This window comes from Malaya genurostris, chromosome 3 (assembly GCF_030247185.1).
Source record: "Malaya genurostris strain Urasoe2022 chromosome 3, Malgen_1.1, whole genome shotgun sequence".
Classification (NCBI taxonomy): domain Eukaryota; kingdom Metazoa; phylum Arthropoda; class Insecta; order Diptera; family Culicidae; genus Malaya; species Malaya genurostris.
In genome coordinates this window covers 277,849,609-277,876,743 of record NC_080572.1, presented here as the reverse complement: position 1 = coordinate 277,876,743, position 27,135 = coordinate 277,849,609, and the positions used below count along the sequence as shown (strand labels likewise).

Genomic DNA, 27,135 nt, shown 5'->3' with positions numbered 1-27,135 from the left:
TCGCAGAGCCAGTTTCCCTTCGAAGAAGAGCGTTTACATCATCCTGTTGGTGGTCGTTTGCATTGGAGCAAAATACAACGGAAAATGAACAATAATGTGAAACATTATGGAAAATCAGCCCTTCTAATGGCTCTAAATGTAAGCTAAAGAACTATAAAGATAGCTTCATTGTAAATCGAAAATTAAAATTATCAGTGTAGTGCAAATCAAAGTTCTAAATTCGCAACAGTGTTTGAAATCGTTTATATCTAATCAGTGTTTAATATCTTAGAAAATTATACAATTTGGCTCTTCTGGGATGCCAGAAATTAATCCCGTACAGCATTTTGATAGTATCTTTTACTAAAATATTGAAATACGAAATGAAATAATCAACATCAAAATTCTCTAAGGTGCCATTTAGAACCATAATTTTATACCCAAAGAATTATGCGAAATTTTACTTCACTATACTGTATACGACCCATTTTTCAACCAGTTGTAGTTTGTAGTAAACTTTCTGCAGATTTGCTATATAAAATGCATAGCACCGACTCAGAAGCCATTCATTTCGAATTTGACTTTCGTTGTCATCGTGTTGATTATGGTGCGATCGAGGAATCTCCAAGCGAAATACAAAGCTCGTTATCGCAAGCGGAAGAAGCAGGAGACTCCAACAGAACACATATCAGTTTCGCATTCACGGACAACAGGTCATCCTGGAAATAGAAGACGGAAGTCAGCGGTATCCATCGGAATTTGAACTCAACTCGTCACTCTCCATCACGAACGCCTTCATAAAAGGTTCTTTTCAGAACCACCATTATTTTATCATTAGGAACTATACTGGTTATTTCGTAATATTTGTGTGTCAGAATGTTTAATGTAACTAATCTGTACTGTAGTTTAGGTGTATCGTTTCATATTCTAGTAGTGTACAAGGGCAAAACTTGCACAATTCACACTATCGATCAACTAATTTATATACGGAAGTATAAAGAAAGAGTGGCAGTTTTATTCGTAATCACGACATCCAGTTATGTCTCCGACATTACACACCTGTACTTTTTTCCCCCGGTTTTTGGAATCGTCTGTTTAGTTTTTTTTGCCTTTCTCTATAGAAAGGTATTGGAATTGCTGGAAAAACCGACTTTCGAACGAAGCATCGGAGACCCATAGTGTTATAGACCATTCGACTCAGTTCGACGAGATCGGAAAATGTCTGTGTGTGTGTGCACTTTTCGAAGCTATTTTAACGCGCTCAATTTTCTCAGAGATGGCTGAACCGATTTTAACAAACTTATGCTTAAAAAATCGACTTTCTAAGACTTAGAAAAATTTTGTCCCAGAAAGTCGGTATTTAAAAAAAAAAAATTTCGAGATGATACTAAATCTCGACGTTTCATGAAATTCTAAGACCTTTGGCATCAAATTTTTTTTTCGATTTCGAAAATTTCATGGAATATATGAATATTCCACAAAGTGGACTAAGAAGGGTTTTTAGATTAGCATCACTTTTCTCATACAAATAGGCAACGCAAATGTCAAGCACTAGGTTGGAAAAATGATGCCGACTGCGTGACATAAACACTGAAGCAAGCTTTTGTGATCTACTCGAATCAATCTGAATCAATTGGAACATTATAATAGGTCTCCATATTGAAGATTTAAGTACTTTTCGGCATTTCGCTGTATAAATAGGGAAATAATTATTACTAGTGCATATATAAAAATCATAAAGCCTATTTCATTAGGGTTTGGTTACAAATAACCGATTTCTTCAACTCACTTTCAAGGATCACATTGAAGGAATCCAGGCAAAGTGTAATAAATATATTAAATGTTTATATCCTCTTATAAACAGAAATTCTAAGCTCTGTCTAAAAAACAAATTGTTAATTTATAAACAAATTTTCAGACCAGCCATGCTTTATGCGGTACCAATTTGGTCAAGCTGTTGTTCCACCAGGAAGAAAACGCTTCAAAGGATTCAGAATAAAATTCTGAAAATGATTCTGAAGCGTCCTCCCTGGTTTAGTACAAATGAGTTACACAGACTCACAAATATAGAACCATTAGATGTAATGTCACATAATATTATAAGCAAATTCCGACAAAAATCGATGCAATCTTCAATTGAATCGATTCGCTCTCTGTATTAGTTAGTAAGTTAGTATATAAGTTCCTTTTCCCCATTACACAATACAAGTAGGTTTAGAATTTTCCCTACACAAAAATCTCAGAATTGCGGAAGCAAATGATGTCTTCATGGTAATAACCAAATCATATATATACAACAGGGCTGAAAAGTCACCACTTGTGGCTGAACACCCAATTTAAATCTTAATAATTTAATTTTAACTCATATTCCAATAAATAGTTATTTAAAAAAAAAAAAAAAAAAAAAAAAAAAAAAAAACCGATTTCTTCCGCGTGCATATGACTGTTTTTATAATTTTTTAGTATGCACGCTGTAATTTTTTTTTTTTTATTCAATATTATAATATAATTTTAAGGCACACTGCTTAAGCTCTAAGATGCCAAGGGTATTTACTAATCTTAATTACGACTAACTTAAAACTAGAATAGTATCATTATGTAATGTAGCGGTAGCGGATTCTCGAGAAGCGATCGCTAGTGGCCGGTGAATTGAATATTGCATGAGGGTCTTCCATATGCCGTTGGCGAAGATCCATGTTGGCCGCATCCTTCGGTCCGTGTGGGTCCGCGGGAAACACCCCCAGGCTACGAAGGCCCGGCGGGTGGCCCGCATGCTGGTTTTCGACTGGGGCGGCCTTCTGTGGACGATGATGGTGATGTTACGGAAGAGAATGAAAAAAAAGTAAATATTGTGGAAACGGGGTAAAAAGGGGATGTGGGAACAAAATGTTTGAAAACGATAAAGATCTAATTAGTTGCCATCGAGATGGTGAAGAGACAGGGAAGGGGTAACGAAAAAGTTAGTGACAAAAAAAGATCTTGTTAGTTCCAATGAAGATGGTGGACAGGGACGGGGATCGAGAGAATCGGGCGGATGTTAGTGTCGAACCTGTAGGTGGAGTTTATACTTTCTGAGCGAGGGTTAACACATTACACTTGTATATCAATGTGTTTAAGGTACTGGTATATGAGAAGCATATATAAACTATCCCGACTCGCCAACACATCCCGAACCGGAACCTCAGGCGGTCTACCTCGGGCCCTAAGGGATTCCAGTAGCTTCGACCTGGCGTCACGATACTCTACGCACGACCACACGACATGCTCGATGTCCTGATAACCGTCGCCACAGGTGCAGAGACCGCTCTCCGCAAGCCCAACACGCCGGAGATGTGCGTTGAAAGTGTAGTGATTTGACATGAGCCGCGACATAACACGAATGAAATCGCGACTCACGTTCATCCCCCTGAACCAAGGTTTCGTCGATACCCTAGGGATAATGGAATGTAGCCATCGTCCCAGTTCGCCATTGCTCCATGAAGTTTGCCAACTTTCGAGAGTTTTCTGACGAGAGATACTGAAAAATTCATTGAAGCAGATTGGTCTTTCATAAATATCACCTTCTAATGCGCCCACCTTAGCCAATGAGTCTGCCTTTTCATTGCCTGGAATGGAACAATGCGAAGGGACCCAGACTAACGATATTAAATAAGACCGTTCAGATAAAGTTCGCAAGTGTTCCCGTATTTTCCCCAGGAAATATGGGGGATACTTTCCTGGCTTCATTGCCCGGAGAGCTTCTATTGAACTTAGACTGTCCGTGACAATGTAGTAATGGTCTTTGGGCAAGGTTTCAATGATCTCAAGGGTGTACTGAATAGCAGCTAATTCTGCGACGTAAACTGAAGCCGGATCACTGAGTTTGTAAGAAGCGGTGATGTTTTGATTGAAGATGCCGAAGCCTGTGGACTCGTTGATGTTTGATCCGTCAGTGTAAAACACCTTTTCACAGTTGACTGTTCTAAATTTATTATAAAAAATATTTGGGGCCACTTGAGGGCGCACGTGATCCGGGATTCCACGAATTTCTTCTCTCATGGATGTGTCGAAAAACACAGTAGAATCAGAAGTATCCAAGAAATGAGCACGATTGAAACAAACGAAGAAGGATTAATATTCTGAGCCATGTAATCAAAATACAAGGACATAAAACGGGTCTGAGAATTGAGCTCGACAAGCCTTTCGAAGTTTTCAATCACCATCGGATTCAAGATGTCGCATCGGATTAGCAATCGATATGAGAGATCCCAGAATCGGTTTTTCAACGGTAAGACGCCTGCGAGCACTTCGAGACTCATCGTATGAGTCGACTGCATGCAACCTAAGGCAATACGCAAACAACGATACTGAATTCTTTCCAGCTTGATGAAATGAGTGTTCGCCGCGGATCGGAAGCAAAAGCATCCGTATTCCATCACGGACAATATCGTTGTTTGGTATAACCTGATCAGGTCTCCTGGGTGGGCACCCCACCATGATCTGGTTATTGTACGAAGAAAATTGATTCTCTGTTGGCATTTTTGTTTCAGATACCTAATGTGACATCCCCATGTGCCTTTGGAGTCGAACCAGACCCCGAGATATTTAAATGTGAAGACCTGAGCTATGGTTTCACCCCCTAGTTGAAGCTGTAATTGTGCTGGTTCTCGCTTCCTTGAAAATACAACCAGCTCAGTTTTCTCCGTAGAGAACTCGATACCCATTTGAAGAGCCCATGTCGACAAGTTGTCGAGGGTATCTTGCAATGGTCCTTGGAGATCGGCAGCTTTGGGTCCTATAATAGACACGACGCTGTCGTCGGCAAGTTGTCTTAGCGTGCAAGATGTGTTGATACATTCATCAATGTTGTTCACGTAAAAGTTGTATAAAAGGGGGCTTAAGCATGAGCCCTGAGGAAGACCCATGTAACTGAACCGTATTGTCGACAAATCACCATGCGCGAAATACATGTATTTCTCGGACAACAGATTATACAAAAAGTTATTCAAAATTGGTGAAAGACCTTGCTGATGCAACTTCTCAGATAGGATGTTTATGGAAACTGAATCAAAAGCCCCCTTGATGTCTAGGAAAACTGACGCCATTTGTTCTTTACGAGCAAATGCCATTTGAATTTCGGTTGAGAGCAACGCAAGACAATCGTTCGTTCCTTTGCCCCTGCGGAAGCCGAATTGTGTATCTGAAAGTAAGCCATTAGTCTCGACCCAATTGTCTAGACGAAACAGAATCATTTTTTCGAACAATTTCCGGATACAGGAAAGCATAGCAATCGGCCGATACGAATTGTGATCGGAGGCTGGTTTCCCTGGTTTTTGAATGGCGATAACTCTTACTTGTCTCCAGTCATGTGGGACAATATTATCCTCAAGAAGCCTATTGAATAAATTCAATAAGCGCCTTTTGGCAGAGTCAGGCAAATTTTTCAACAAGTTGAATTTGATTTTGTCTAACCCCGGAGATTTATTGTTACACGATAAAAGCGCAAGTGAGAACTCGACCATCGAAAAAGGTGTTTCGTTTCTGTTTGATGAAGCGACGCGCATGATTGTCTGTTCCGGAACAGAGTCAGGACATACTTTTTTTGCGAAATTGAATATCCAGAGGTTAGAATATTCCTCGCTTTCGTTTGTGGTGTTTTTGTTGCGCATTCGTCGGGCTGTGTTCCAAAGAGTGCTCATTGATGTTTCTCTCGATAATCCGTCTACGAATCGACGCCAATAACCGCTTTTCTTCGCTTTAATCAAGCTTTTCATTTTAGCGTCTAATGCCGCGTAGTTTCTAAAATTATCAGGTGTTCCGTTTTTCCTAAACTCAACAAATGATGAAGTTCTCTCCGCGTTTAATTCTGAGCACTCTTTGTCCCACCACGGGTTGGGGGGACGGATGTTAGTTTTCGCGCCGGGTACACGTTTCGTCTGAGCTTGAATCGCGGTGTCGAGAATCAAGCCAGCCAAAAACGTGTACTCTTCCTCCGGAGGAAGTTCTTGTGTTGTTTCTAGATTCTCAGATATCAAATTTGCGTAGCATTTCCAATCAATGTTTCGTGTGAGGTCATACGAAACATTGATTGTTTCCGATGGTCTTAATCCAGTGGCGATTGAAATTACGATAGGCAGATGATCGCTACCGTGGGGATCAGGGATTACCTTCCACGTGCAATCCAACCGTAGCGATGTCGAGCAAAGGGATAAGTCTAGCGCACTTGGTCTTGCTGGTGGTGCAGGAATTCGTGTCATTTCTCCCGTATTCAAGATTGTCATATTGAAGTTGTCGCAGATATCATGGATCATAGTTGATCTGTTATCGTCGTGAAGACAGCCCCATCCCGTACCGTGTGAGTTAAAGTCTCCTAAAACCAACGTCGGTGCGGGAAGAAGCTCTATGATATCATTGAGCCGCCGATGCCCAACCGAGGCTCTTGGGGGAATGTAGATGGAAGCAATGCAAAGGTCCTTGCCTTTGATTGTAACATGACATGCGACAACTTCAATACCTGGTATCGAGGGGAGGTTAATGCGATAGAAAGAATAGCACTTTTTGATCCCCAAAAGTACTCCTCCATAGGGATTATCTCGATCCAGACGAATAATGTTAAAATCGTGGAAGTTTAAGGGTATTTCAGAAGTTAGCCAAGTTTCGCACAATGCAAATGCGTCACATTTCAGATTATTTACTAGAAATTTGAAAGGATCTATTTTTGGGATGATACTTCTACAATTCCACTGTATAACAGTGATTGTATCCGTGACCTCGGTGGGTGTCTTAGCCATCGAAGGATACGATCGCTGAAAGAAGGGGCCATTTTGCAGTCAACTGCTTCAAGAATGTTTTAACTGTAGGAATAAAAGCCATTATCAGGCTTTTAAGAGGTTCAGAAATATTGAAAGTAGACATGATCCAGTCCACAATATCAGAGAATTTAACAAACCCAGTATTTGGTAAATTTTCTGACTGATCTTTAGGGACTTTCGGGGGTTTTGAAGTCCCAGGAAGTGATGGAAATTCTTGCTCGGAATTTAATTTTCCAAGGCCTGGAGCTTTTTTCTCTGGTTTTTTGCCATCACTACCAGTTGTTGTAATTTTTCGAAACCCATCAGAGGACATCTTCGAACCCTTACTAGGGAGCTTTTGAGAAGATTTATTTCTTCTCTTTCTAATTGATGAGCTATGAGGGACAGCCGAAGATGTACCTTCGAAGGGTTCATCATATTCGCTCTCGTCAGTTGACAAGTAAGCGTAAGGATTTTCGGTAGGTGGCGTAGCACATTTCAACATTTCCGCAAAAGAGCGTTTGGAATGTTGCTTGAGTGATCGCTTCATTTTATCCTTACGCAATTTGTACACGGGACAATCAGAGAGGTCATGCGGCCCCTCCTTACAGTAGAGACACTTTTCATTGTCTCCACTGCAGGAGTTATCCGCATGACTCCCTCCACACTTTATACACCGGGATTTATTGCAACAATGGGATGCTGTATGTCCCAATTGTTTGCAATTGGTGCAGTTCATGACCCGCGGCACAAATAGACGAACAGGTAAACGGACTCGGTCCAGGAGGACGTAATTAGGCAAAGCCGAGCCAGCGAAAGTCACCCGATACGAGTCTGATGGGATATAGGACTTAGTCCCATCCTCAGCGGTCGATACTGAACGCAATTGCTTGCAGTCCAGTATCTTAACGTTCTTGAGTAGGGGGTTTTTAAATCCGCCTGCCCCATGCTTAAGAACGTCCTCGCAAGTCAGACTCGGATCGGTGATCACGCCGTCTATCTCGACTTCGCGAGCTGGTACGTATACGCGATACTCCCGCGTGAAATGCTCACTTTGAACGATCTCATTAGCCTGTTTTGCACTGGCTAACAAGACCCTAAGCTTGTCCGGGCGTACTTTCTCAATTTTTTGTACAGTATTGTATCGCGAAGACAGGTCTTCAGAAAGTCTTAGAAGGTTCAATTTTTTACCGTTGGCTTTGGTCCGGATGTAAACCGCATATGGTCCGGCCGGGAGTGCAAGCCCATCGGGATAGCTTCTAATGCGAGATTTATTGCCATCAGAAGCATCCATTTGATCATCTAGGGGAAGGTCAGGCAATTCTGTGCCTTTTGTCATGGCACGGAAATGTGTCCGTGCTGGTAAATATTAGGGGGCAATAAAAATCTAATGGTACTGAACAACAGGGAAAAAGAAAAAAAATACTTAGCTTTAGCTCTCGAAGGGTGATCGGCCGACAAGGCCCGGTCCTAGGCAACCGGTGAATATTCCAGTTCAATAAAGTGCAAAACACCTCTTTGAGGAAAAAGCACTTTGTTTTTAGTCTCTCACTACACTGTCCAATGAAACGTTTCTCTTTTTATCACTATAAATATTTATCACTGTTTCTAATGTATATATGTAAACGATATACGCGCAGCGCCCAGCTGGCGCTGGCTAACGGTACCACACGCAGTGCTGCTTTACACAAGCTCACAGTCGGCCTTGAGAACGGATTAATTAGAACTATCACTCGACCGCACTGATGCAGACAATAGAATACAGAATGACCTTGATAACGGAATAAAACAATTCACCACGCGATTGGAGAAAGCAGAATTTACGTCCGATCGATCCGATAGTCACGGCACGAAATGCACGCTGTAATTTAAAAGCATTTTGTACAGAGCTTTCTTCGTTCCTTCCGGAAGTCTTAGTTCGGCGGGAAAATTATAAACGACATGATGGCACAGCGAACCTCGTCATTGTCGGAGCTTCGGTCATGGTACAATAAAATGCCATATGGACATACGCTGTTTAAATTGTAGTAATTCGCTTGCAATTCATTCAATGAACGATACCCCCAGATGATCTTTTATGCTATGAGTGTGATGGAAACCATAAAACAATGCTTCTAAATGCTAAGCATCTCTCGTGGAGTAATCAGAAAAATAATAAGAAACGAGTTCTTCGTAATTAGCCAGTTTTATTTCCAAATAGCCCAGCTAATTTATCTTCTATGTGAAATCCTTTTACAGTTGATCTGATTCTAGCAGATCAATGTAACATTTCTAGTGAGTTGACTTTGACTGAGAGCATCTACCCATAACATTCAGGGTTTCAAATTAAGCAATAATTAGTTCAATTAGCTATATATTCCACCACCTTAGAACTAATCAGCTAGGATAAAGATCTCATATCGAAAATAATGTAAACCCTGAAATTGTTTTGGGAAATAGCAATACAGCCATACTTAATTGAAAACATTATATTATTGAAGTTTGAATCTTTTTTAGATTCTATACTGATCCTCAGACACCAGTTTCAGCACTCAAAGAAGAAACTCAAATACTCCTTGCAAAACGGTGGATAAGATCAAAGTCGACAACTATTCCAATTTGTGAGTCCTATTGACATCTCACAGAAATATGAGCATAACAGTGCATAGTTGTGCTATTCGTGATACCATTTAAGAAAGTTCTGATGCTTTCTAATTGATTTAAAACTGCTGTTAAGCCCTTAAAAATCGTTGGGTCATGGGATGTTGGATTGTTCAACATAGAACCTGTATGGAAGAGTAAGTTGTTTCAACACTTTGACTAAAAATTTCGCTCAAACGCAAAATTGGGTATTGTCTTCTACTTTTCACTTGTTGAATAAAAAATAATTATATTAACAATTGTTACTCATATTTGGGCTAGTAATATTTTTCCCGGTGAAACCAAATTTCCGACTTTTTCCGGTTTTCCCGGTCACTTGTCACCCTGAAATTCTAAAGATTTTATACGATTTTGACATCGTACTCTAAACTACGGTGTATTTTTTTTGTATCCGAAAATATGCAGTAATTTTTGGTAGGACCATAGGACGTATCATTTGACCATAAGATTAAGAATATCGGTTCTGCAATTGCTGGAAAAAGTGTGTAACATCCATTTTTGGGCATATGAGTATTATCTTCCGTCGGAGATAGCCGGAATTGGTTTGTTTGGCTGATTATTGATAATAGCTACCGAATGGTATAGTTTTGAGGCTAGTTTAGAAATTGTTTTTATGGTTTTTGTTTCGTGATGATGTACAATATTAAACACACTTTATCCTACAACTCCGGAACAGGAAGTCGGATATGGATAAAATTCAGGAATTTTGTATGGGTCCTACCATTGTTGAGAAAAATGAGTGAGATTCAAGTTGGAATACACGAGCACAATTTCCGTTCCTCACGAAACCGGAAACCGGGAGCCAGGACTGCCGGACCGGTACATGTCAAACGTGAACTTTATTCATCGAGTTCATTTTTGATGTTGTCTTGTAAAACTTTATTGAAAAAGTGAACTGTTGATAGCTGATGTTAGACATGACAGACGATGGTGTTCTGGGTAATTAAATCTGTTACTTTTTTTGATTACTCGAATCGAAACGTTTTATTTTACTTATTCTACAAGCGGCAACTGGGGAATGGAGATTTTCGGTTTTGCGGTTCTCACGAAAATCGAAACTTTCGTAAAGAACCAAAATCGTTCAAAACACAAACACACTGAGATTTTCCATTATATATTTGCATGACTGAAAAATATTTTCTGATTATTTGTTTGGGGTTTTTGCCCAGCACTATAGCTAAGTGCTGGAGCTATTAGTCACTATCGTTCGAAAATGTATCAGGCTTCACACGTTACTCCAAACATAAAGTTTTTGTTTCTGATATGGGGGAAATAAATATCTTACGGTTTATCATTCATTGCTCTATTTAACTCTACATGTCAGACACAGGAAAAGTCTTTTTTTTTTCAAGGAGCGGATGCCCCTAGAACTGGTCATACTCGATGTGGGATAATGGAATAAGTGATTACATGAGCTTAACAGATGATTTGTAAGGTTATGCACAACAGCGTCATATAAAAATGATATGAACATGAATTTGCAACGATTGCCGATCAACAGATCACAACAGAACTCTACATCTGTATCTCTCTTTCTCTGATACTTTACTAAAAAAAAATTCTTTCTGTTATAAACTTGTTATCGGGAATGCTACGGTTGTAAATGTCTAATTACACGGATAAGCTAAAACTAGAAAGCATGCACAGAAAATGGCCCTTTCGATCATACTTTGTTTTAATTTTTGTATATAACATTTACGGTTCCACACTTATTTAATGTGCACCTTTCAATTAAAACTAAACTAATTAAAGTTAGTAACTAGAACTAAACATAATTATACTCTCTTTACTCAATTATATAAACAATCACAAGATCTCATTTTTGTTTCGTGGACACGTTTCGTTCTTTTTCAACACATTTTGCTCTCTTTATTTTTTTGTGTTTGCAAAATAGCCTCTTGTTTTCCTTGTTTCAGCTATCTCGCGTGCCTCCAAGGGCACCTGTGGGGGGGAAAGCCAGATTCTAGTAAACGATCACGTTCGAGGTTAATTGGAAGCATTCAATTTTGTCACAGATAATTTGGCAACGCGTGTGAGAATTTACTAGAGACTTTTTTTTACATCGTACCGAAGCCGCCATGCCATACCGGAGTGCTGTTTGCACTTGGGAGGGGGCAATGTTGTTTGCGATTTTCTATGTGAGAAAAACCAGATCACATGTAGTTGCCTCATGCTTCAATCAAAAGTTTTAGGTTTTTTATTTATTTTCTTCGTTTCAATTCAATCAGTTCATCCCAAATAAAGAAAGTGGTAGAGAGCTTAGAGCATACACTGCATGCTCAACACGGTAGCTATTGGACAGATATTTCACTTTTACAATGTACATGTACGAAGCATTTCACGTGAATCAGTTAAACCAGTCTGGTTGAGAAATGGCAAAGACGAGGCTCAAGCTTTGGAAGCTTTGTATTCTAGCAGAAGACGCGAACGACTAATATTTTGATTTAGATTACTTGAGTACTTGAGTTCTGGAGCTAAATCTGAATTCCAGAACTTGATTCTATATCTGAATTTTGGAACCGAAATCTGAAACAGACGAACTAAATTATACATCTGGACTTTGGAACTAAATTTCGGATATGAATTCTCGACTTCGATCGGAAGCTTGAAACTGAATCGTGAAACTGAAATTGTCGTTCAGACCAGACTTCAGTTCCATTCAGTTGGATTTCTTGAATTCAGTTCTTACATGCATTTCAGAATCCAGTTTCAGAATTTAGTTCCAGAATGCAAGTTTAAAATTTGAATCAAAAATTTAGTTCTCCAAAACAAGAAGTGTAACGGGATTCTTGAACCGAATTTAATAACTGAAGCTTGGACCGGAATTCCTTAACTAAAATTTATCTTCAGACCAGGATGCAGGTTCAGAATTCAGTGCGGACCCAGAATACTGGTCTCGTATTCAGTTCCAAAATTGAATTCCAGAATACAGGTTTAGTGATCAGTTCAACAATGCAGAATTCAGTTTCAGATTGCTGTTCCAGAGTCTAGCATCACAATCCAAGTTTCTCCAGCGAAAACGGCATTAGTGCCAACAGAATCGTAGCACTAGCCAGTGATTCTGTACGCTAAGAATCGACTACGCAATCCGTTGAAACAGAATGACCGAATTCCACAAATGAAATGTAATACCGAAACTTTGCTTTGGAGCTTGCTTTAAATTATCTTCGAATTAATGTATTCTTGTACGGGATCTCATACCATTTTCATGTTTCAACATGTAACTCAAAGTTTGATTTCCAAACATGATGTCAAACTTGCGACTCTTACATTTATTAAATTGTAGATTCGATTTCCGAATATCGATCGAAAAATAGGTTATTTGAGATAACTGCAAGCAAGTCAGCCGAAGAGTCATATTCCACTTAATGGGAGTCATTGGATATCGATTAAATTCGAACCGGTTATAGTGTTTTTGACAGACTGCTTAGAGAATAGATGTTCCTTCACAATTCTGGAAGCGAATAATGAAATCAATCAACTAATACAAACGATTATCCATTCGGAAGTGTGAAAGAAGCATGACAGCTTTATTCGTATTCACATCTTCCAACTATGTCTTTGACATTAGCCACCCGCATTTTTTATAACTGATGTGAAATCATACAGAAGAATTTAGAGAAGGGCTGTTGCAGTAAATTGAATCATGAAATTGATGACAAGCAGAAACACAGACCTCCAGCATATAATATAAAGAAGCTAGAAAAAATGCTACAAATTGAAGGGACATTCGGATCTGAAGGAAAGAAAGTCGGTCTGACGAAGAAAACAACATTTCCTAAGATTTAATTTGATTCGCCATTGTATTGCCCTTGAAGAGCAACACAATTGTTTCACAGGTATTCCAACATTTTTGCCTTAGAAAACAGTAAGCTTTTTTTTAAATTTAGAAACAAAAAGTAGACTATGAAGGCTAAATCTGGCGAATATGGTGGATGCGATAATATTTTCAATTTCAATTCATGGCATTTTTTCATAGTAACTATAAGTTACTTTTAATCAGCGGTGAGAACGGCCATTTTAACATTCGAACGCCCTTGCAAAACTGTGAATACACTTCCTTGTGCTATCTTGACGATGTCACTTTTCGGTTTTCCATAACGACGGAATGTATCATTTGAATGGCCAGAGCGTGATGCTTCATCGGTGTTTTATCATCGCCCAATTGAACAATCAAAAAGAGATTTGAATGATAGGGAAACGGGCTTGAGACTAATATTTTAACCAAACCACGGCCGTGCACTGTCAGATCTTTACCTAGAAGTCTTCTGAGTTGTGTTTCACTACATCCAGAGTAGTTCGATTGACAGAACGATTTCCCCGGATCGAAGAAGGCTTCGTTTTTGAGAATTTGTGAAGACAGATTTCGTATTTCGTTTCGATTTCTTCGCGTTTCGACTTCGGCTCATCAGTGCTTATAGCAGTTTTTAGCGTTCGCAACTATTTCCATATCATCCGAAAAAGCAGCTAATCGTTAGTAATACACGGAAAGACCGAAATCAGCATTTTGGCAAAAAAATTAGTTGATTTTCTGATTTTAGTTAGTTATTTTTTGAGACAACTAAAAAAATCTTACTTTTGCTAGTTTAGATTTTCTAATTCTATTTCCCTTAATATTTGTTGAAATGGCTATTTTTTTAGTTGAATTCACCAATTAAACGTGCTGTCATTTCTTAGCTAAGGCACACTTCATATCCATTCAACTAATTTTTTAGTTGAATTAGAGAAATAAAACGTTGTTTTCAACCAACATAAATGGTTGAGTTGGTTTCTGCAATTGGCAGCTATATGGCGCTCTGTCACCGAAAAAACGTTAACACCATAATGACTACTAGCCACTAGATGGCACACTACTATCGAAAAAAATTTCAGTCGCGGTTACCTTTTCTATATTGGCAGGTATAAATACGATGTTTTATTGGAGAAAAAGACATAAGCGAAACATAAACTTCTTTTTGAAAATTTTACTTCTAAATCGCTGTTTTCTTCATTCGACGTCGCGAAATCGACTCTCTCACTAAAAACTTTGAGCACTCGGAAACCAAAAACCGAATACAAGTAGTACACCGGACGGCGTAGCCCGGAATGTTAGAAGATACAAAAAACATCATTTGACTTGTACAATTAGAGTGCAACATTCGAAACTCACTTCACTGTTCCGCGTAAAAATATTATTACCCACAATCGCCTCAAATGCGTACAAATTCTGAATAAATACACTTTCCACTAACAGTTTACGTCTTTTTTACATATCGGTTTAGAAATTTATATATGGATATATCGTAACACATGCGAAAAACATCTAAACAATTTGCAAGCAGTTTCAACAAGACTGTCCCTTTTAGCTTTTTAAAGGATTGTTTTGCTTTGACACTTCTCATGAGTTTTTGGCTAATTGTTAATAAAAACAAATTCATTTTTGTTTTATTTGTGACGCAATAAAACAATATCAAATTTGTGTGTTTTTTCAATAATGACGGTGATAGATAAATAGAAACAAATTTTCTGATTTTAATAACGAAATTAGTTGTCAATGAGAATTTCGTGTTGGATTGAAATATTGCTGGTTTGTGTCCAGAATATTCGCCAACTAAACACATTCTCTAAAAATAAGAGTTTTTTTCAGCAAAGTAAATCCTCAATTTTAACTAATTTTATAGTTATTTTGGAAATTTTGTGGTTAAAATCAACTAATTCAAAAACAGTAATACGAATTAGGAGCAGAGCTGATTTCGGTCGTTCCGTGTATAAATTTGTAAATTACCACATTACATTTGCAATATTTCTGTAGATTTCCGTCTATAGTCTGTCATTTGGGTGAGATGTCAGCAGAATCAGAGAAACAAACAATCCAATAATGGATCTTTACAACATAAATTGGCTGCGAAGTCTGTTGAAACGGAATATCAAATTCCACAAAAGGAATTTAATACCAAGGCTTTGTTTTGTTTTGGGCGATACGGAGATTGTGTAAACTTTCGGCATCCCATAATGCGTTCAAACTTCAAAAGTTCGCATGTGGAGCTCAACAGTTTTTTACCTAATTAAATTGTTCGCGTTGCAGTTGCAAGCTGACTCACGTACTTAGAGTACGCTATGTCGTTTTCAACATCAACACGTATCATGCTTACTGTTAAATTTGAATGTTTGCAACTTGGTCGTTAAAGTGGTATCGAAGCAAAAGCAACAATGCATCAAAATTTTGCTCGTGCATCTCGAAAATCCAAGCTACTCGCACGCAAAGTAGTCGAAATCGATGAATGCAGCCAAAGGAAAAGAGTAACCCGATCGCCGAGTTTAGCATCCAATATGTCGCAAGCAAATGGGGTTTACCGTCGACTAACAAGAATGTGATGACTCCAAAACGCGCGGACATACAGAAAAGAAATATTCTACGTGTCTCTGTTTCAATGGCTTAAAGAGCGACATTGCATCATGGTATCATCAACCAGAAAATTTATGTACCGGAGCGCATGTTTCCTTTCCTCAAGCAGTACAAGTGCTCCGTTCTGTTTTGGCCGATTTTTTCATCTGACAAGCGCAAACTCAAGAAGAAGCGAGATGCAGTTTAATGCAAACAGACAACATGCAGTTTTCCTGGTGAGGAAAGTTACTAAGAGGGCAGTATGGAGCATGAAGTAAAAAGTCAAACAAATGGCTCGGATATCTGCATTTGCTAAAAATATAGCACAAGTGAATCTTTTGTCGATATTCTGTATGAATGGTTTGAATTTTCAATAGTTTACTCTTGTCGGATAAATTTTTGAAGGCAACACTTTAATGATTCACTATTCACACTATACTAATAGGTTGGTTCGATCCTGGGCAGGATTTAACAATGGATGTCTTGATAAATATTCTACATGTATAAATAAACATATCCTGAATACATTTGCATTGACCCTTTTTATTTTTTTTCTATATGAAGAACCCTACTATTTGTGGCTTAAGGTCGAACTTCTATGATCGGAAACAAAAACAAAAGGATAGTCCGTAAATGCTCACAATCTTACCCAGATTCTATGACAATAAACAATTCAGTAGAGAAAAGTGGGGAATTTTCGAGCCATTAGTCTTATGTCACTATACGACATTGATCTAAATGAAACATCTATCATTGTATTATTTAAATCTGTGTAAATTGCTTCTACTTTAACATCTATTACTCCAATTTTAAAAAAATTACGATTTTCGGATGAGTTATCAGCAGGCGCGGCAATTATTAGGGTCAAGGCTCTTTTTTCATCACACAAAAAATTGAACGAAAGCGTATGAATTATAATTCCTTTCATTATGCAAAATTTTGTTTATGCGATTATCGCGTAAACTAAATCGAAAATAGAACGCGAAAGAAATGTCACATAAAGTAAAGTTTTGGTGAACAATTTTTTAATTGCGACAATTTTTGTAGTTATTTGGTGGATATCCATGGTTCTCACAAAAAAATGCAAACTTTTGTCGACCATTTTTATTCTCTAAATCAAACTAAATAAGAACTCATTGGGCAATTTTCCGGTTTTCGCATACGCATATTGACAACAATATGTGCACATATCACATATCAATATCTTGTTGGAAAAATTTCGTTTTCAAATTAAATGAAAATGGTCACTAGAAGCTCCTATGATAGGCGGCCTTTGAGTCAATTGAAATAAACATTTGTTTTTTCAAGGGAGCAACTGAAGACGGTTTAACTGAGTTTTCAATTGACAGTGCATCGGGCGAAGAACTGAGTGCTGTTAGCACTCGGTTCTTCGCCCAAAAAATCCCACACAGGCCTGAATAACGGGTAGACTGGAACTCTCAGTGAAAAGTTCACGTCGTTGAAATACGGGAGGAAAACTAGTAGTCCGAGCTGACTGCCTTGTGGAATACCAGAAAAAGCAAAAAAAACATCTATCTCAACCGCCAGCCGTCGATTGCAGAGATACGATTCAGTCGACTGAAGAATACAGGAACCGAAACCCAGTTGGTCCAGTTAGAGTAGTAATTGTGTGATTTTTCAAAAGGGCATCAAAATGTTGGAGGATCAATGGGTCAAATCTATCACTCTAGATGGAGATTATATACTGAAAAATAAAAAAGTTCACGGTGCAAAATCGCAAATTTTTCTTTGCTAGGCCCGGGACTTCTCATTCCATGTAGTATGTCAACCCCCTCCGTCAGCAAAGACTTACACGTCGTATCGCAAGTCTATCTTCACTCGCTGCTTTGCCGTCAGACACTGATTTGAGATATCTTTCGTTGCCAATGGCAGACGGCGGAAAGGTTACCATAGAAATAAGACTATAATTGAATGCCATGGCGCCCGAGTACAGCGAAGCATGCTCGGTTCTTCTAGTCAATTAGGCTGTTTCTTAGCGTGGTTTTACATTTGAGTAGTTTAATTGACAAAACAATTTCCCCTGATAGGAGCTAGCTACGGGACTCTACGTCTCTGTGGTAGCTTTTTCACGGTTTTCTTTACATAGTTGTATTTTCATGTCATTTTTTAATCTGTTTCCCAATCAAGTTTAAAACTAGTTCAAGGAGGATATTCGTCTTAACAAGATCAAAACAAATCATTGAACAGTGATCTGGTTTTCCACTTAGACATAACAACATAGAAACACGCAAACAAAAATCGTTGTCATCCTTTCATCCTAACTTACAAATGGCTCCTTGTGGTGCAGTTGATCGAATTAAAAAAACTGACAAAATAAATAAATGTTTATACTACCTACAACAAAACAGACACGGACACATCTCGACTTCGATAAAGCACACTCTAACAATTCAGAATTGATACTACAGGGAAAAAAACATGAATAAATTTACAATCATGAAAGCAAATGACTACTGTTAAATGCACTCTTCTACTGCGGCTCCATCTATAGTTGAACGAAACAAAACAAAATAGAATAAGCTATGAATTTGATGCAAAGTACAGCCTAAAATACGCGAACGAACACGAATCGATTCTGTTGTTGTTTTTAGCACTAGAAATGAATGATTTTCGGCTGGATCAAACAATAGTGGGCGGGGATCGTGCAACAAAACAATGTAGCACATAAAAAAACACTATACTGTCTAGATGCGGATGCGAATGTCTAGAATTGCCTGGATGCAGGAGTCGGGTGGATATGCAGGGGTTCGTATATGCGTGTGTGTGGTTTGTGCATTTGGCGGGTTGCAGAGGACACAGACAAACAACAGTCAGGTAGGCAGGCAGACAGACAGGCAGGGCATGAAGCAGTTCACAGTACCTCGATGTCGTCGTCGTGATCATCGTTCATCTGCAGCTGCTGTCGACCGTTGGCCGAATTGCGTGTATGCTGCCGCCTCGGATCAAACGCGTCCACCACGATCTGCTCGGTGCCCTTGATTTCCGCCCTGCAGAACGGGCAACCCTGCGCGAGGAAAAGAAAAAAGGAAAAATCAATCGATTGACATCCAGTAAACTGCACCCGGACTTACCTGTCCTTCGGAGTCCACCTGCCACGCCGTCAGACACGGCGTACAGAGCAGATGTCCGCATGGTTCAATCCTAATGTCTTTGTCGTTCTCGGCACAGATTTTGCACAGCTGGAACGTGCTTCCTGTAAACCGAAGGAAAAAAAAACGAATCATTGAATTTCCTTGTTAAACCGTTTGCATTTTATCTCATACCCATCTCGCAGTAGAGTTCGTACTGTTCCTGTGTCACCGTTATATGGTCTTCCAGAGGACTTTGCACTGCAAATGACAGGTCCGGATTGTAAGGCTTCCCGTCCGGAAATAGATAGAAACCTTCCCTGCAGAGTGAAACAAACAATTAAGGGAAAACTGTTACTTCGGAATTCGGCGAAAATGGCACAAACCTATGACCATCTAGTAAAGCTTGACATAATGACTTATTTTGGGGAATCGTTTGGAGTATTTCGCCTTCCGCCGTTACGTAACCTATCGCCCACTGTCCTAGCCGCGTGCAGGATAATCTAGAGGGGGGAAATTGAACAAACAAAAATAAATTATTTCCATTCAGAATCGTTTAGTTGTCGGAATCGGTCCTACCTGAAAACATAACTACCAGCCTTATTGATATACTTTTGTAAGCGTGCTTTGACTTCGTCGTACGTTAGGAAGGCGACGTAGCCCGGATGCGTCACAGCAAGGATCTGCCAATTTCTCAGCAACGTATTCCACGGTTGAAACAGCCTGTCAGAATAGAACCGAAAGGTAAATTATTATTATGTCAAGACAGCAATTGAATTGGATTTCATTTGAATGCTTTAGATGTGTCTCGTCCTGAAGACTCGCTGATACGGCCTCAGATGGTAAACTAGAATTAGCACATGGTGACTAACTTGTACTTGAGCTACAAAAAGTCTTTTGGACCTAAGACTTAATTTACTAAAGTAAAATTAGCCCGTTGGCGTTCGAATGAGCAGGATAATTGACCCATCTTCTCAGTTTTGTAGATGCTGAACGTATTGGTCTTAAGACTACAGATGTAAAGCACTTAGCAGATTATAAGTTTCTAAGCAAATTTGTGGAACTAAATTAAACTGACTTTAAATTCAAGTTTTTTTTTATTTGCTAGCACATCACTCAATAAGTTGAGTGACTAACTAAGAAACACACTTTTATTCCATAAAATCATCAATTTAATCTTCTTCAAGAGAAACACAATCATTCCAACGCTTTTCTTTTTCTCGACTCCGTGCTTGTAGAAGAATTTGTTGTTTTCCTCAAAATAAATCTTATTCCGCAATTGGTTCTTCATTCAAGTTGAATTTCTTACCGGCGAGATTTTTTTTGAGATCAGCGAATAGCCAGTAGGTACTGGGGGCCAGGGCCAGTACCGTGAATGAGGAAGCAATTCGAACAGTAATCCGTTCAATTTAATCATCGACATGTGATGTGAATCGGTGCATTGTCTTGGTGAAATAGTGGTTTGTTTTTCTTCGACTTGATTTTGTCCTGAATACGATTTACTTTACTATGGGGCGCCTTTTCAAAATTTGCCCTGTACAAGAATGGGTAGAACTTTATCGCAAATATCTCTTGATGTACTTAACCCAAAAACATATTTTTTTCTACAAATTATCGGTAATATGATCAGGAAGTTGGGATTAAATTTTCAACAGCGTGTGAGATATCCATAAACTACTGAAAAACAAAATTTTTTAAAACTTTTGGCAATATTGAGGAAAATTCATCACGTTTGTTTGCCTTTTTTTGCACCCGGACGACGGTTTTGAGGTAGGTATCAGTTCCGATCTACCGAACGAGTAAAAAGGGTAAACTTTGATTGAAAATCGTTCATTTCTTCTATTGTTTCAGACGGAACTGGATGTCGAGGTGAAGTTCATCCACCAACATCAGTAAGCTCAGGTCGTGCTCTCATTTGGACTTCAATGCTCAGAGCCAGTTTCTTCAAAGATCGATTGCGTCATCCTGCTGCTGGTCGTTTGCGGTGGAGCAAAATACAACGGAAAATAGACTACAATAACGATTATTATGCAAAATTAGTACTACTAAAGACTGTCCCAGAAAGTATGGATGCAACCAAAAACCGCTACCATTTCGCAATGGTTCAGAACCCGTCAATTTTTATGGCTGCGTCCTGTTGTTTACACTCTTCTCTAACCACTTGTGCAGTGTTTATTGGTTTTCATTAGTTTGTTTCGAAATGCGTGAACTTTCAGCAGAACAACGTCGAAAAATTGTGTACAAATGGTGCACAGAACGCGGACTGTAACTGAGAAAGATAGATAAAATGGAAGGAGTATGTGAAAAAGCCGTGCGAAATGCAATCAGGAAGTTCGGTGAGGATAACACCTTTGAGGATAAACCGAAAACGGGTCGAAAAAAAGATCCTGCTAACCCTCAGTTTGATAAACGTATACTGAAGCCGTTCGAGCAAAAGAAGGAGGTTTCAGTTCGGGATGTGGCTAAAAAAGTGGTCACTTCGAAGTCAAATGTTCTTCGTGCTATAGAAGGTTTGAATCTTCGAACCTATAAGAAGCAGAAACAACCAAAACGTAGTCCGAAACAAGAAGCATCGATCAGGCCGAGGGTTCGAAAGCTGTACAATACGATTCTTGCTGGAAATTTGAACTGCATAATCATGGACGACGAAACCTACGTGAAACTCGATTACAAACCCTTGCCGGGACCACAATATTATACGGTGCGAGAAGGGCAAATGTTAAACCAGTCCGAGACATCGATTGAAGTCGAAAAATTTGGTAAGAAAGCTATGGTCTGGCAAGCAATTTGTAGCTGCGGTATGATTTCGAAACCCTTCATCACCACTACTTCAATGAACAGCGAAATATACATCAATGAATGTTTACCAAAAAGGACTTGTACCCATGATTCGAAGCCACAAGGATCCTGTTGTCTTCTGGCCAGATCTTGCTTCTTGCCACTACTCGAAATCAACGGTACAATGGTATACGACCAAAAATGTCACTTTCGTCCCAAAAGACATGAATCCACCAAATTGCCCACAACTTCGACCAATTGAGGAATTTTAGGCGTTAACGGAGGCACATCTTAGAAAACATGTCCCGGCAGCCGAAACCATTCAACAGTTCGAAAAAGATTGGAAAAAAATGTCAAAACTTGTCGCCAAGAAGTCTGTACGGAATTTAATGAGGAACGTTCGCAAGAAGGTGCGCCAGCTAGTCTCCAATGGCTAAGTAGCAAATGTTGAGAATCATATTATGTTGTTGTAGTCTAATATTATCAGTATATCGAATAAAATTTGAATATCTAACACTTGTGAATTATTTACAGCGAAATCAAAGTGCTTCCATATTTTCTGGGATAGTCTTTAATGGCGTCAAATGTTATCTAAAAAGCTATAAAGATGGCTTCTTTGTAAATCGGAAACCAAAACCATCAGTGTAGTGCAAATCTAGGATTATTTGACTAGGTTTGTGAAATTTTTGCAGTGCAAAATTCGCAACATTGAATTCACTTAATAAACTAATACGAACGATTATCATTTTTATTCGTATTCACGTCCTCCAGTTATGTCTGTGACATTAATCACCCGCCTTTTTGCTTTCAAACAATCTAACAACGCCTTGTTGTCGCTATTGATTGTTTTTCCTTTTTGAAGATAGTAGATGAAGATTATACCATGGGCATTCCAAAATATTTAACATAAATTGAAGTTCCGGCTGCAGTCCTCTCAGATGAAGTGAAGTGAAAAACTGCTCTAAAAATGGGTCGAGAAAATTGCTCGAAAAACTGCTAGATAGAACTACTCTGAAAACCTTTCGAAGAACTACTTCTAAAAACTACTCGGAAAAATTTTGAAAAACTTTTCAAATACAACTCGAAAAAACTACTTGAAATATCTGATTGAAAAAACTGTGTTGCACGAAAAGCTGCTTGAAATCTAACTAATCGAAAAACTGCAAACTACTTTAAAAAACTGCTTGAAAAAATGTTCAAAAAACTACTTGAAAAGACCACTAGAAAGAACTTTTCGGACTACAAAAAAGCTTGAAAACTACTCGAGAAATCTGCTCGACAAACCTACTTGGAACATCTGATTAAAAAAACTATGCTGCTCGAAAAGCTGCTTGAAAAAAATTACTCGTACAACAACATCAAAAAACTGTTCAGAAATGCTCAAAAACTGCTGAAAAAACTACGCTGTCCAAAAGCAGTTGAAAAGACCACTAGAAAAAAAAAACTGTTCAAAGGCTGCTAATTAACTGCTCGAAAAACTATTCGAGAAACCTGCTAGAACAAAAATTGATTGAAAACTGCTTCAAAAATTGGTCAAGAAAATTGCTCGACAAGCTGCTTAAAAAACTACTCGAAAAACTACTGGATAAAATTACTCAGAAAACTTTTCGAAGAACTACTTCAAGAAACTACTAGAAAGCTGCTCGAAAGGACACTGATAAACTGGTTGAAAAACTGGTCGGAAAACTTTTTGAATACTGCTCGAAAAAACTACTTGAAACATCTGATTTAAAAAACTGTACTGCTCGAAAGCTGCTTAAAAAAATATTCGGAAATCCGCTAAAAAACTGCTTAAAAATGCTCAAAAATGTGGAAAAACCACACTGCTCAAAAGCTGCTTGAAAAGACCACTAGAAAAAAAAAACTGTTCAGACTGCTAAAAACTGCACAAAAAACTATTCGAGGAACCTGCTCGAAAAAAAATTGATTGAAAAATGAATTGGGAAAGAAAATTGCTCAAAAAGCTGCTTGAAAAAACAACTCAGAAAACTGTTCGAAAAACTGCTTGATAAAACTACTCGGAAAACTTTTCGAGGAACTATTTCAAAGCTGCTTGAATAGACGCTTTTAAACTGCTTGAGAAACTATTTGGGAAAACATCAAAAAACTTTTTAAATATTGCTAGAAAGAACTACTTGAAACGTCTGATTGAAAAAACTGTGCTGCTTTAAAAGTTGCTTGAAAAAAAAACTCGAAAAATTGCTAACAACTTTAAAAAACTGCTTGAAAAAATCTTCAAAAAATACTTGTAACAACTGATTAAAATCAGTTCGCTTTCTCATCTCATCCAAGTCAGACGATAAAACAAAACCGCTTACGTTCGGGACAGAAGAAACCAAATACATTATTGTGTAGTGAACAATAGAACGACCTCGAAATGAGTGAACCAAACGAACAAAAGCTACCGCCGACACGAAAGAATGCAATTGTTGTTGACTTCAGACAGTGCAAAATTAGACCTTCGATACGAGAATTTGAAGGTTTGCTTAAGAAGCAAATGCATCTTGACATTAAACGCGTGCATTTACTTCAATGCAATAAGATCAATAATGTTGTTTATATCCAGTTCTGTAAAGAGTTGGATGCAATTCAATTCGCTAAAGACAATAATAATGTGCATTATGTGGAGCATGAAAATATCAAGTACAACATTCCAGTATATATGTAAGATAGTGCTATAGAAGTGCGTGTGCATGATCTTCCCTCAAGCGTCATCGATCTTTATATTCGCAAAACTATGTCCCAATACGGAAGATTCACTCTATCGATAAAGAGAGTGGAAGAATTTTTTCCCCGGTATTGTTACGCATGCGCTTGAGGAGGCCTATACCATCTTATGTTACATTCGGTCAGGATACAAGAATGCCGTGCAAATCGCTTGTTACCTATGACAATCAGATAGCCACATGTCAATATTGCCAAAAGGCGGTTCAATATGGTAAGCCATGTGATAAACTGGACAAGGAGACAACTACACCAATGGACAACTGTGCTTCCTTCATACCAACCCCAAGCAACCCCAGTAAACCCTTGACAGTCACCAACAACAGTGAAGCATCCCCTTCAACGAAACCATCCAACGTATCCTCTACAGAACAAAGTACACCAGCTGCAGTTAACAACTTACCATCCAACCAACCAGCAACTGCAAACAATGTACAACAGGACGCATCTACAGCAACTAGCAACGAAATCAACAATAATATCACCGATTCGGCAATGAATGACCGCGAACAAACTGCCCCTCAATCCTCGCAGGAGGAAAATGGAAGCTTCTCTCCCCCTAGAAAAAGGGTGACAACGAAATCCAATACAAGAAAAATTATCTAAAAACTCAGCTAAATCGGCCACGTAAAGCTTGTACGCAAATAGGCTTGAATAAAATATCTTTTAAATAAAAAAAAACTGACTGAAAACTGCTCCAAGAATTGGTCAAGAAAAAATGCTCGAAAAGTTGCTTGAAAAAACTACTCGGCAAACTGGTCGAAAAACTACTGGAAACTTTTCGAAGAACTACTTCAAAAAACTACTTCATATCTACTTGAAACATCTGATTGAAATAACTGTTCTGCTCGAAAAGCTGCTTGAAAAAAAACTACTCGAACATTAACAAAACTGCTTGAAAATACTAAAAAAACTGCTGAAAAAAAAAACGGCGCTGCTTAAAAGCTGCTAGAAAAGACCGCTACAAATACTGTTCAAAGGCTGCTTGATAGAACTACTCTTAAAACCTTTCGGAGAGTTATTTTTAAAAAATACTTCAAAGTGGTTCGAAAAGACGCTTTGAAACTGTTTGAAAAACTGCTCGAAAAATTTTAAAAACTGCTCGAAAAAAAAAAACGGTTGAGAAAGCTGTGATAAAAACTTCGACCTCAAATGCAAAACCTAATAGCTTCGGAAAGAAAACGATGGGATTAAAAAGGTATCTTGTACTACGAGCTTCTAAAACCGGAGAAAACTGCAAATACTACTCACTACCGGCAGCAAACAGATAGAATGCAATTGAATCAAGCATTGCTCGAGCATAATTCTCCAGAAAACATGAGTAAGTCATTTTGCAGCAAGACAACGCTCCTGCACATACAGAGAAAGTGCTCAAAAGCATCATGTTTGAACTCTGATGGAAACTTTTGCCCCACACATCATACTTCCTAGGATTGCCCCCTACTGACTATCATAGTAGTTGAGTAGCACTTCACTAGGTATCAAGTTGCCCTCGGCATCTTAGAGCTAAGGCAGTGTGCCATTTTTATATATATCGTTGAATAAAACAAATGTTATCAAGTTGTGAAAAAATGGTTTCACGACTGAATCGCTTTAGAAAATGAACAGTTCTTTAGGCGTGGTATTCGTGGATTGTACAATGGTTCAAAAACCCAATTTCACGCTCTTAATTATTAACATCATAAAAGCGTGATTTTTGAGGTTAGCAAAGATGATCAGCAATATGGGCGCCATGTTTTGAAAAATTAATTTATGTAATTAATCCACCTAAAAGTGCGACAGAAATATCATTTTGGCACAGGATTAATACAGGAGCTAAGTGCCTTCAACAAAATTGTGTAGAAAGTAATTTCAAACAAATTTACAAAAGACATCATACCCGTAACTCAAGTAAAATAACAATACAAGGTATTTTCAGAAAAGCGTCCCAGGGGAAACAGTTTTAAAAGAATGATAAAAAATTTTATGTTTTTAATTCAAAACTACACAGCTTTTCTGAATATAATTATTTTTACGAAATAGAACAATGTGTTTTCAGTTTAACCAGCTGCCCCCGCCTAGGAGTCGAAGACAAAACGTAGGAAATAAACACAAAGTACTTACCTAGTAAAAACATCAAATTCAAAATTTGATATATAATCATTGCACGTTAAGTCTATGGTGGTTTTGAGCGCCATCGCTTCCAGTCCGGAGGAGATCGGATGGACCAGGGACAGTTCCTGCCGAAAAAACTTCCACGGTACCAGTGTGCTGCAATGTAGAAAGATATTAAGGTTGGAATTAGTAAACGATTCGCGATAGATCTTAATTCAGTTTAGTAAAGATAACTGTCTTTACACGATTCAAATCAGATAGAAGGTCTCTACCGAGCCGCGGTTGTTCTAGTTTCACTTTTGAATAGAGCAAGTTTCAAAGTAATTATTTCCAATTACCAATTCCTCCTCAGTTCAGCGATGATCTGTCCGGGGTAATTTGTTATGTTTTTGCTTCGGTATATTTATTTACATGGAGAATGTCCCACGGGTCCAGTGGTTCCCTTTTCAGGTGATGTGTTCGTAGGAGTTTTTTGCTTGGAAATGTCTGTAAATATTAGATCTACTTGACTTTTCTTCGGGAACAAATGTCCCCTTGCAGGCTCTAGCGTCAATATTTATTTATCCATCAGTATGATGATAGCGAAATGCAATCAAGCTTGACTTCTTGAAGAAGTCAAAACGGGGAGAATGCACTTTACGTCCGACTGGTAAGTGCTGCAAAGTCAGTCAACCGGAATCAAGTACCACTTGAATGA

The 27,135-nt window shown here is 38.5% G+C and overlaps 1 protein-coding gene across 1 annotated transcript in view; it reads right to left on the bottom strand.

Annotated features, from left to right (window-relative positions):
• LOC131438341 (homeotic protein female sterile) overlaps window positions 1–27,135 on the bottom strand; it is a 185,855-nt gene that overhangs the window by 11,383 nt on the left and 147,337 nt on the right. The window contains exons 2-7 of the mRNA XM_058608294.1: window positions 26,448–26,594; window positions 19,422–19,565; window positions 19,229–19,345; window positions 19,038–19,162; window positions 18,846–18,967; window positions 18,635–18,778 (exon numbers count right to left, since the gene is read on the bottom strand). Of these exons, the coding sequence (XP_058464277.1) occupies window positions 18,635–18,778; window positions 18,846–18,967; window positions 19,038–19,162; window positions 19,229–19,345; window positions 19,422–19,565; window positions 26,448–26,594 (799 nt within the window). The remainder of the gene's footprint in view (window positions 1–18,634; window positions 18,779–18,845; window positions 18,968–19,037; window positions 19,163–19,228; window positions 19,346–19,421; window positions 19,566–26,447; window positions 26,595–27,135) is intronic.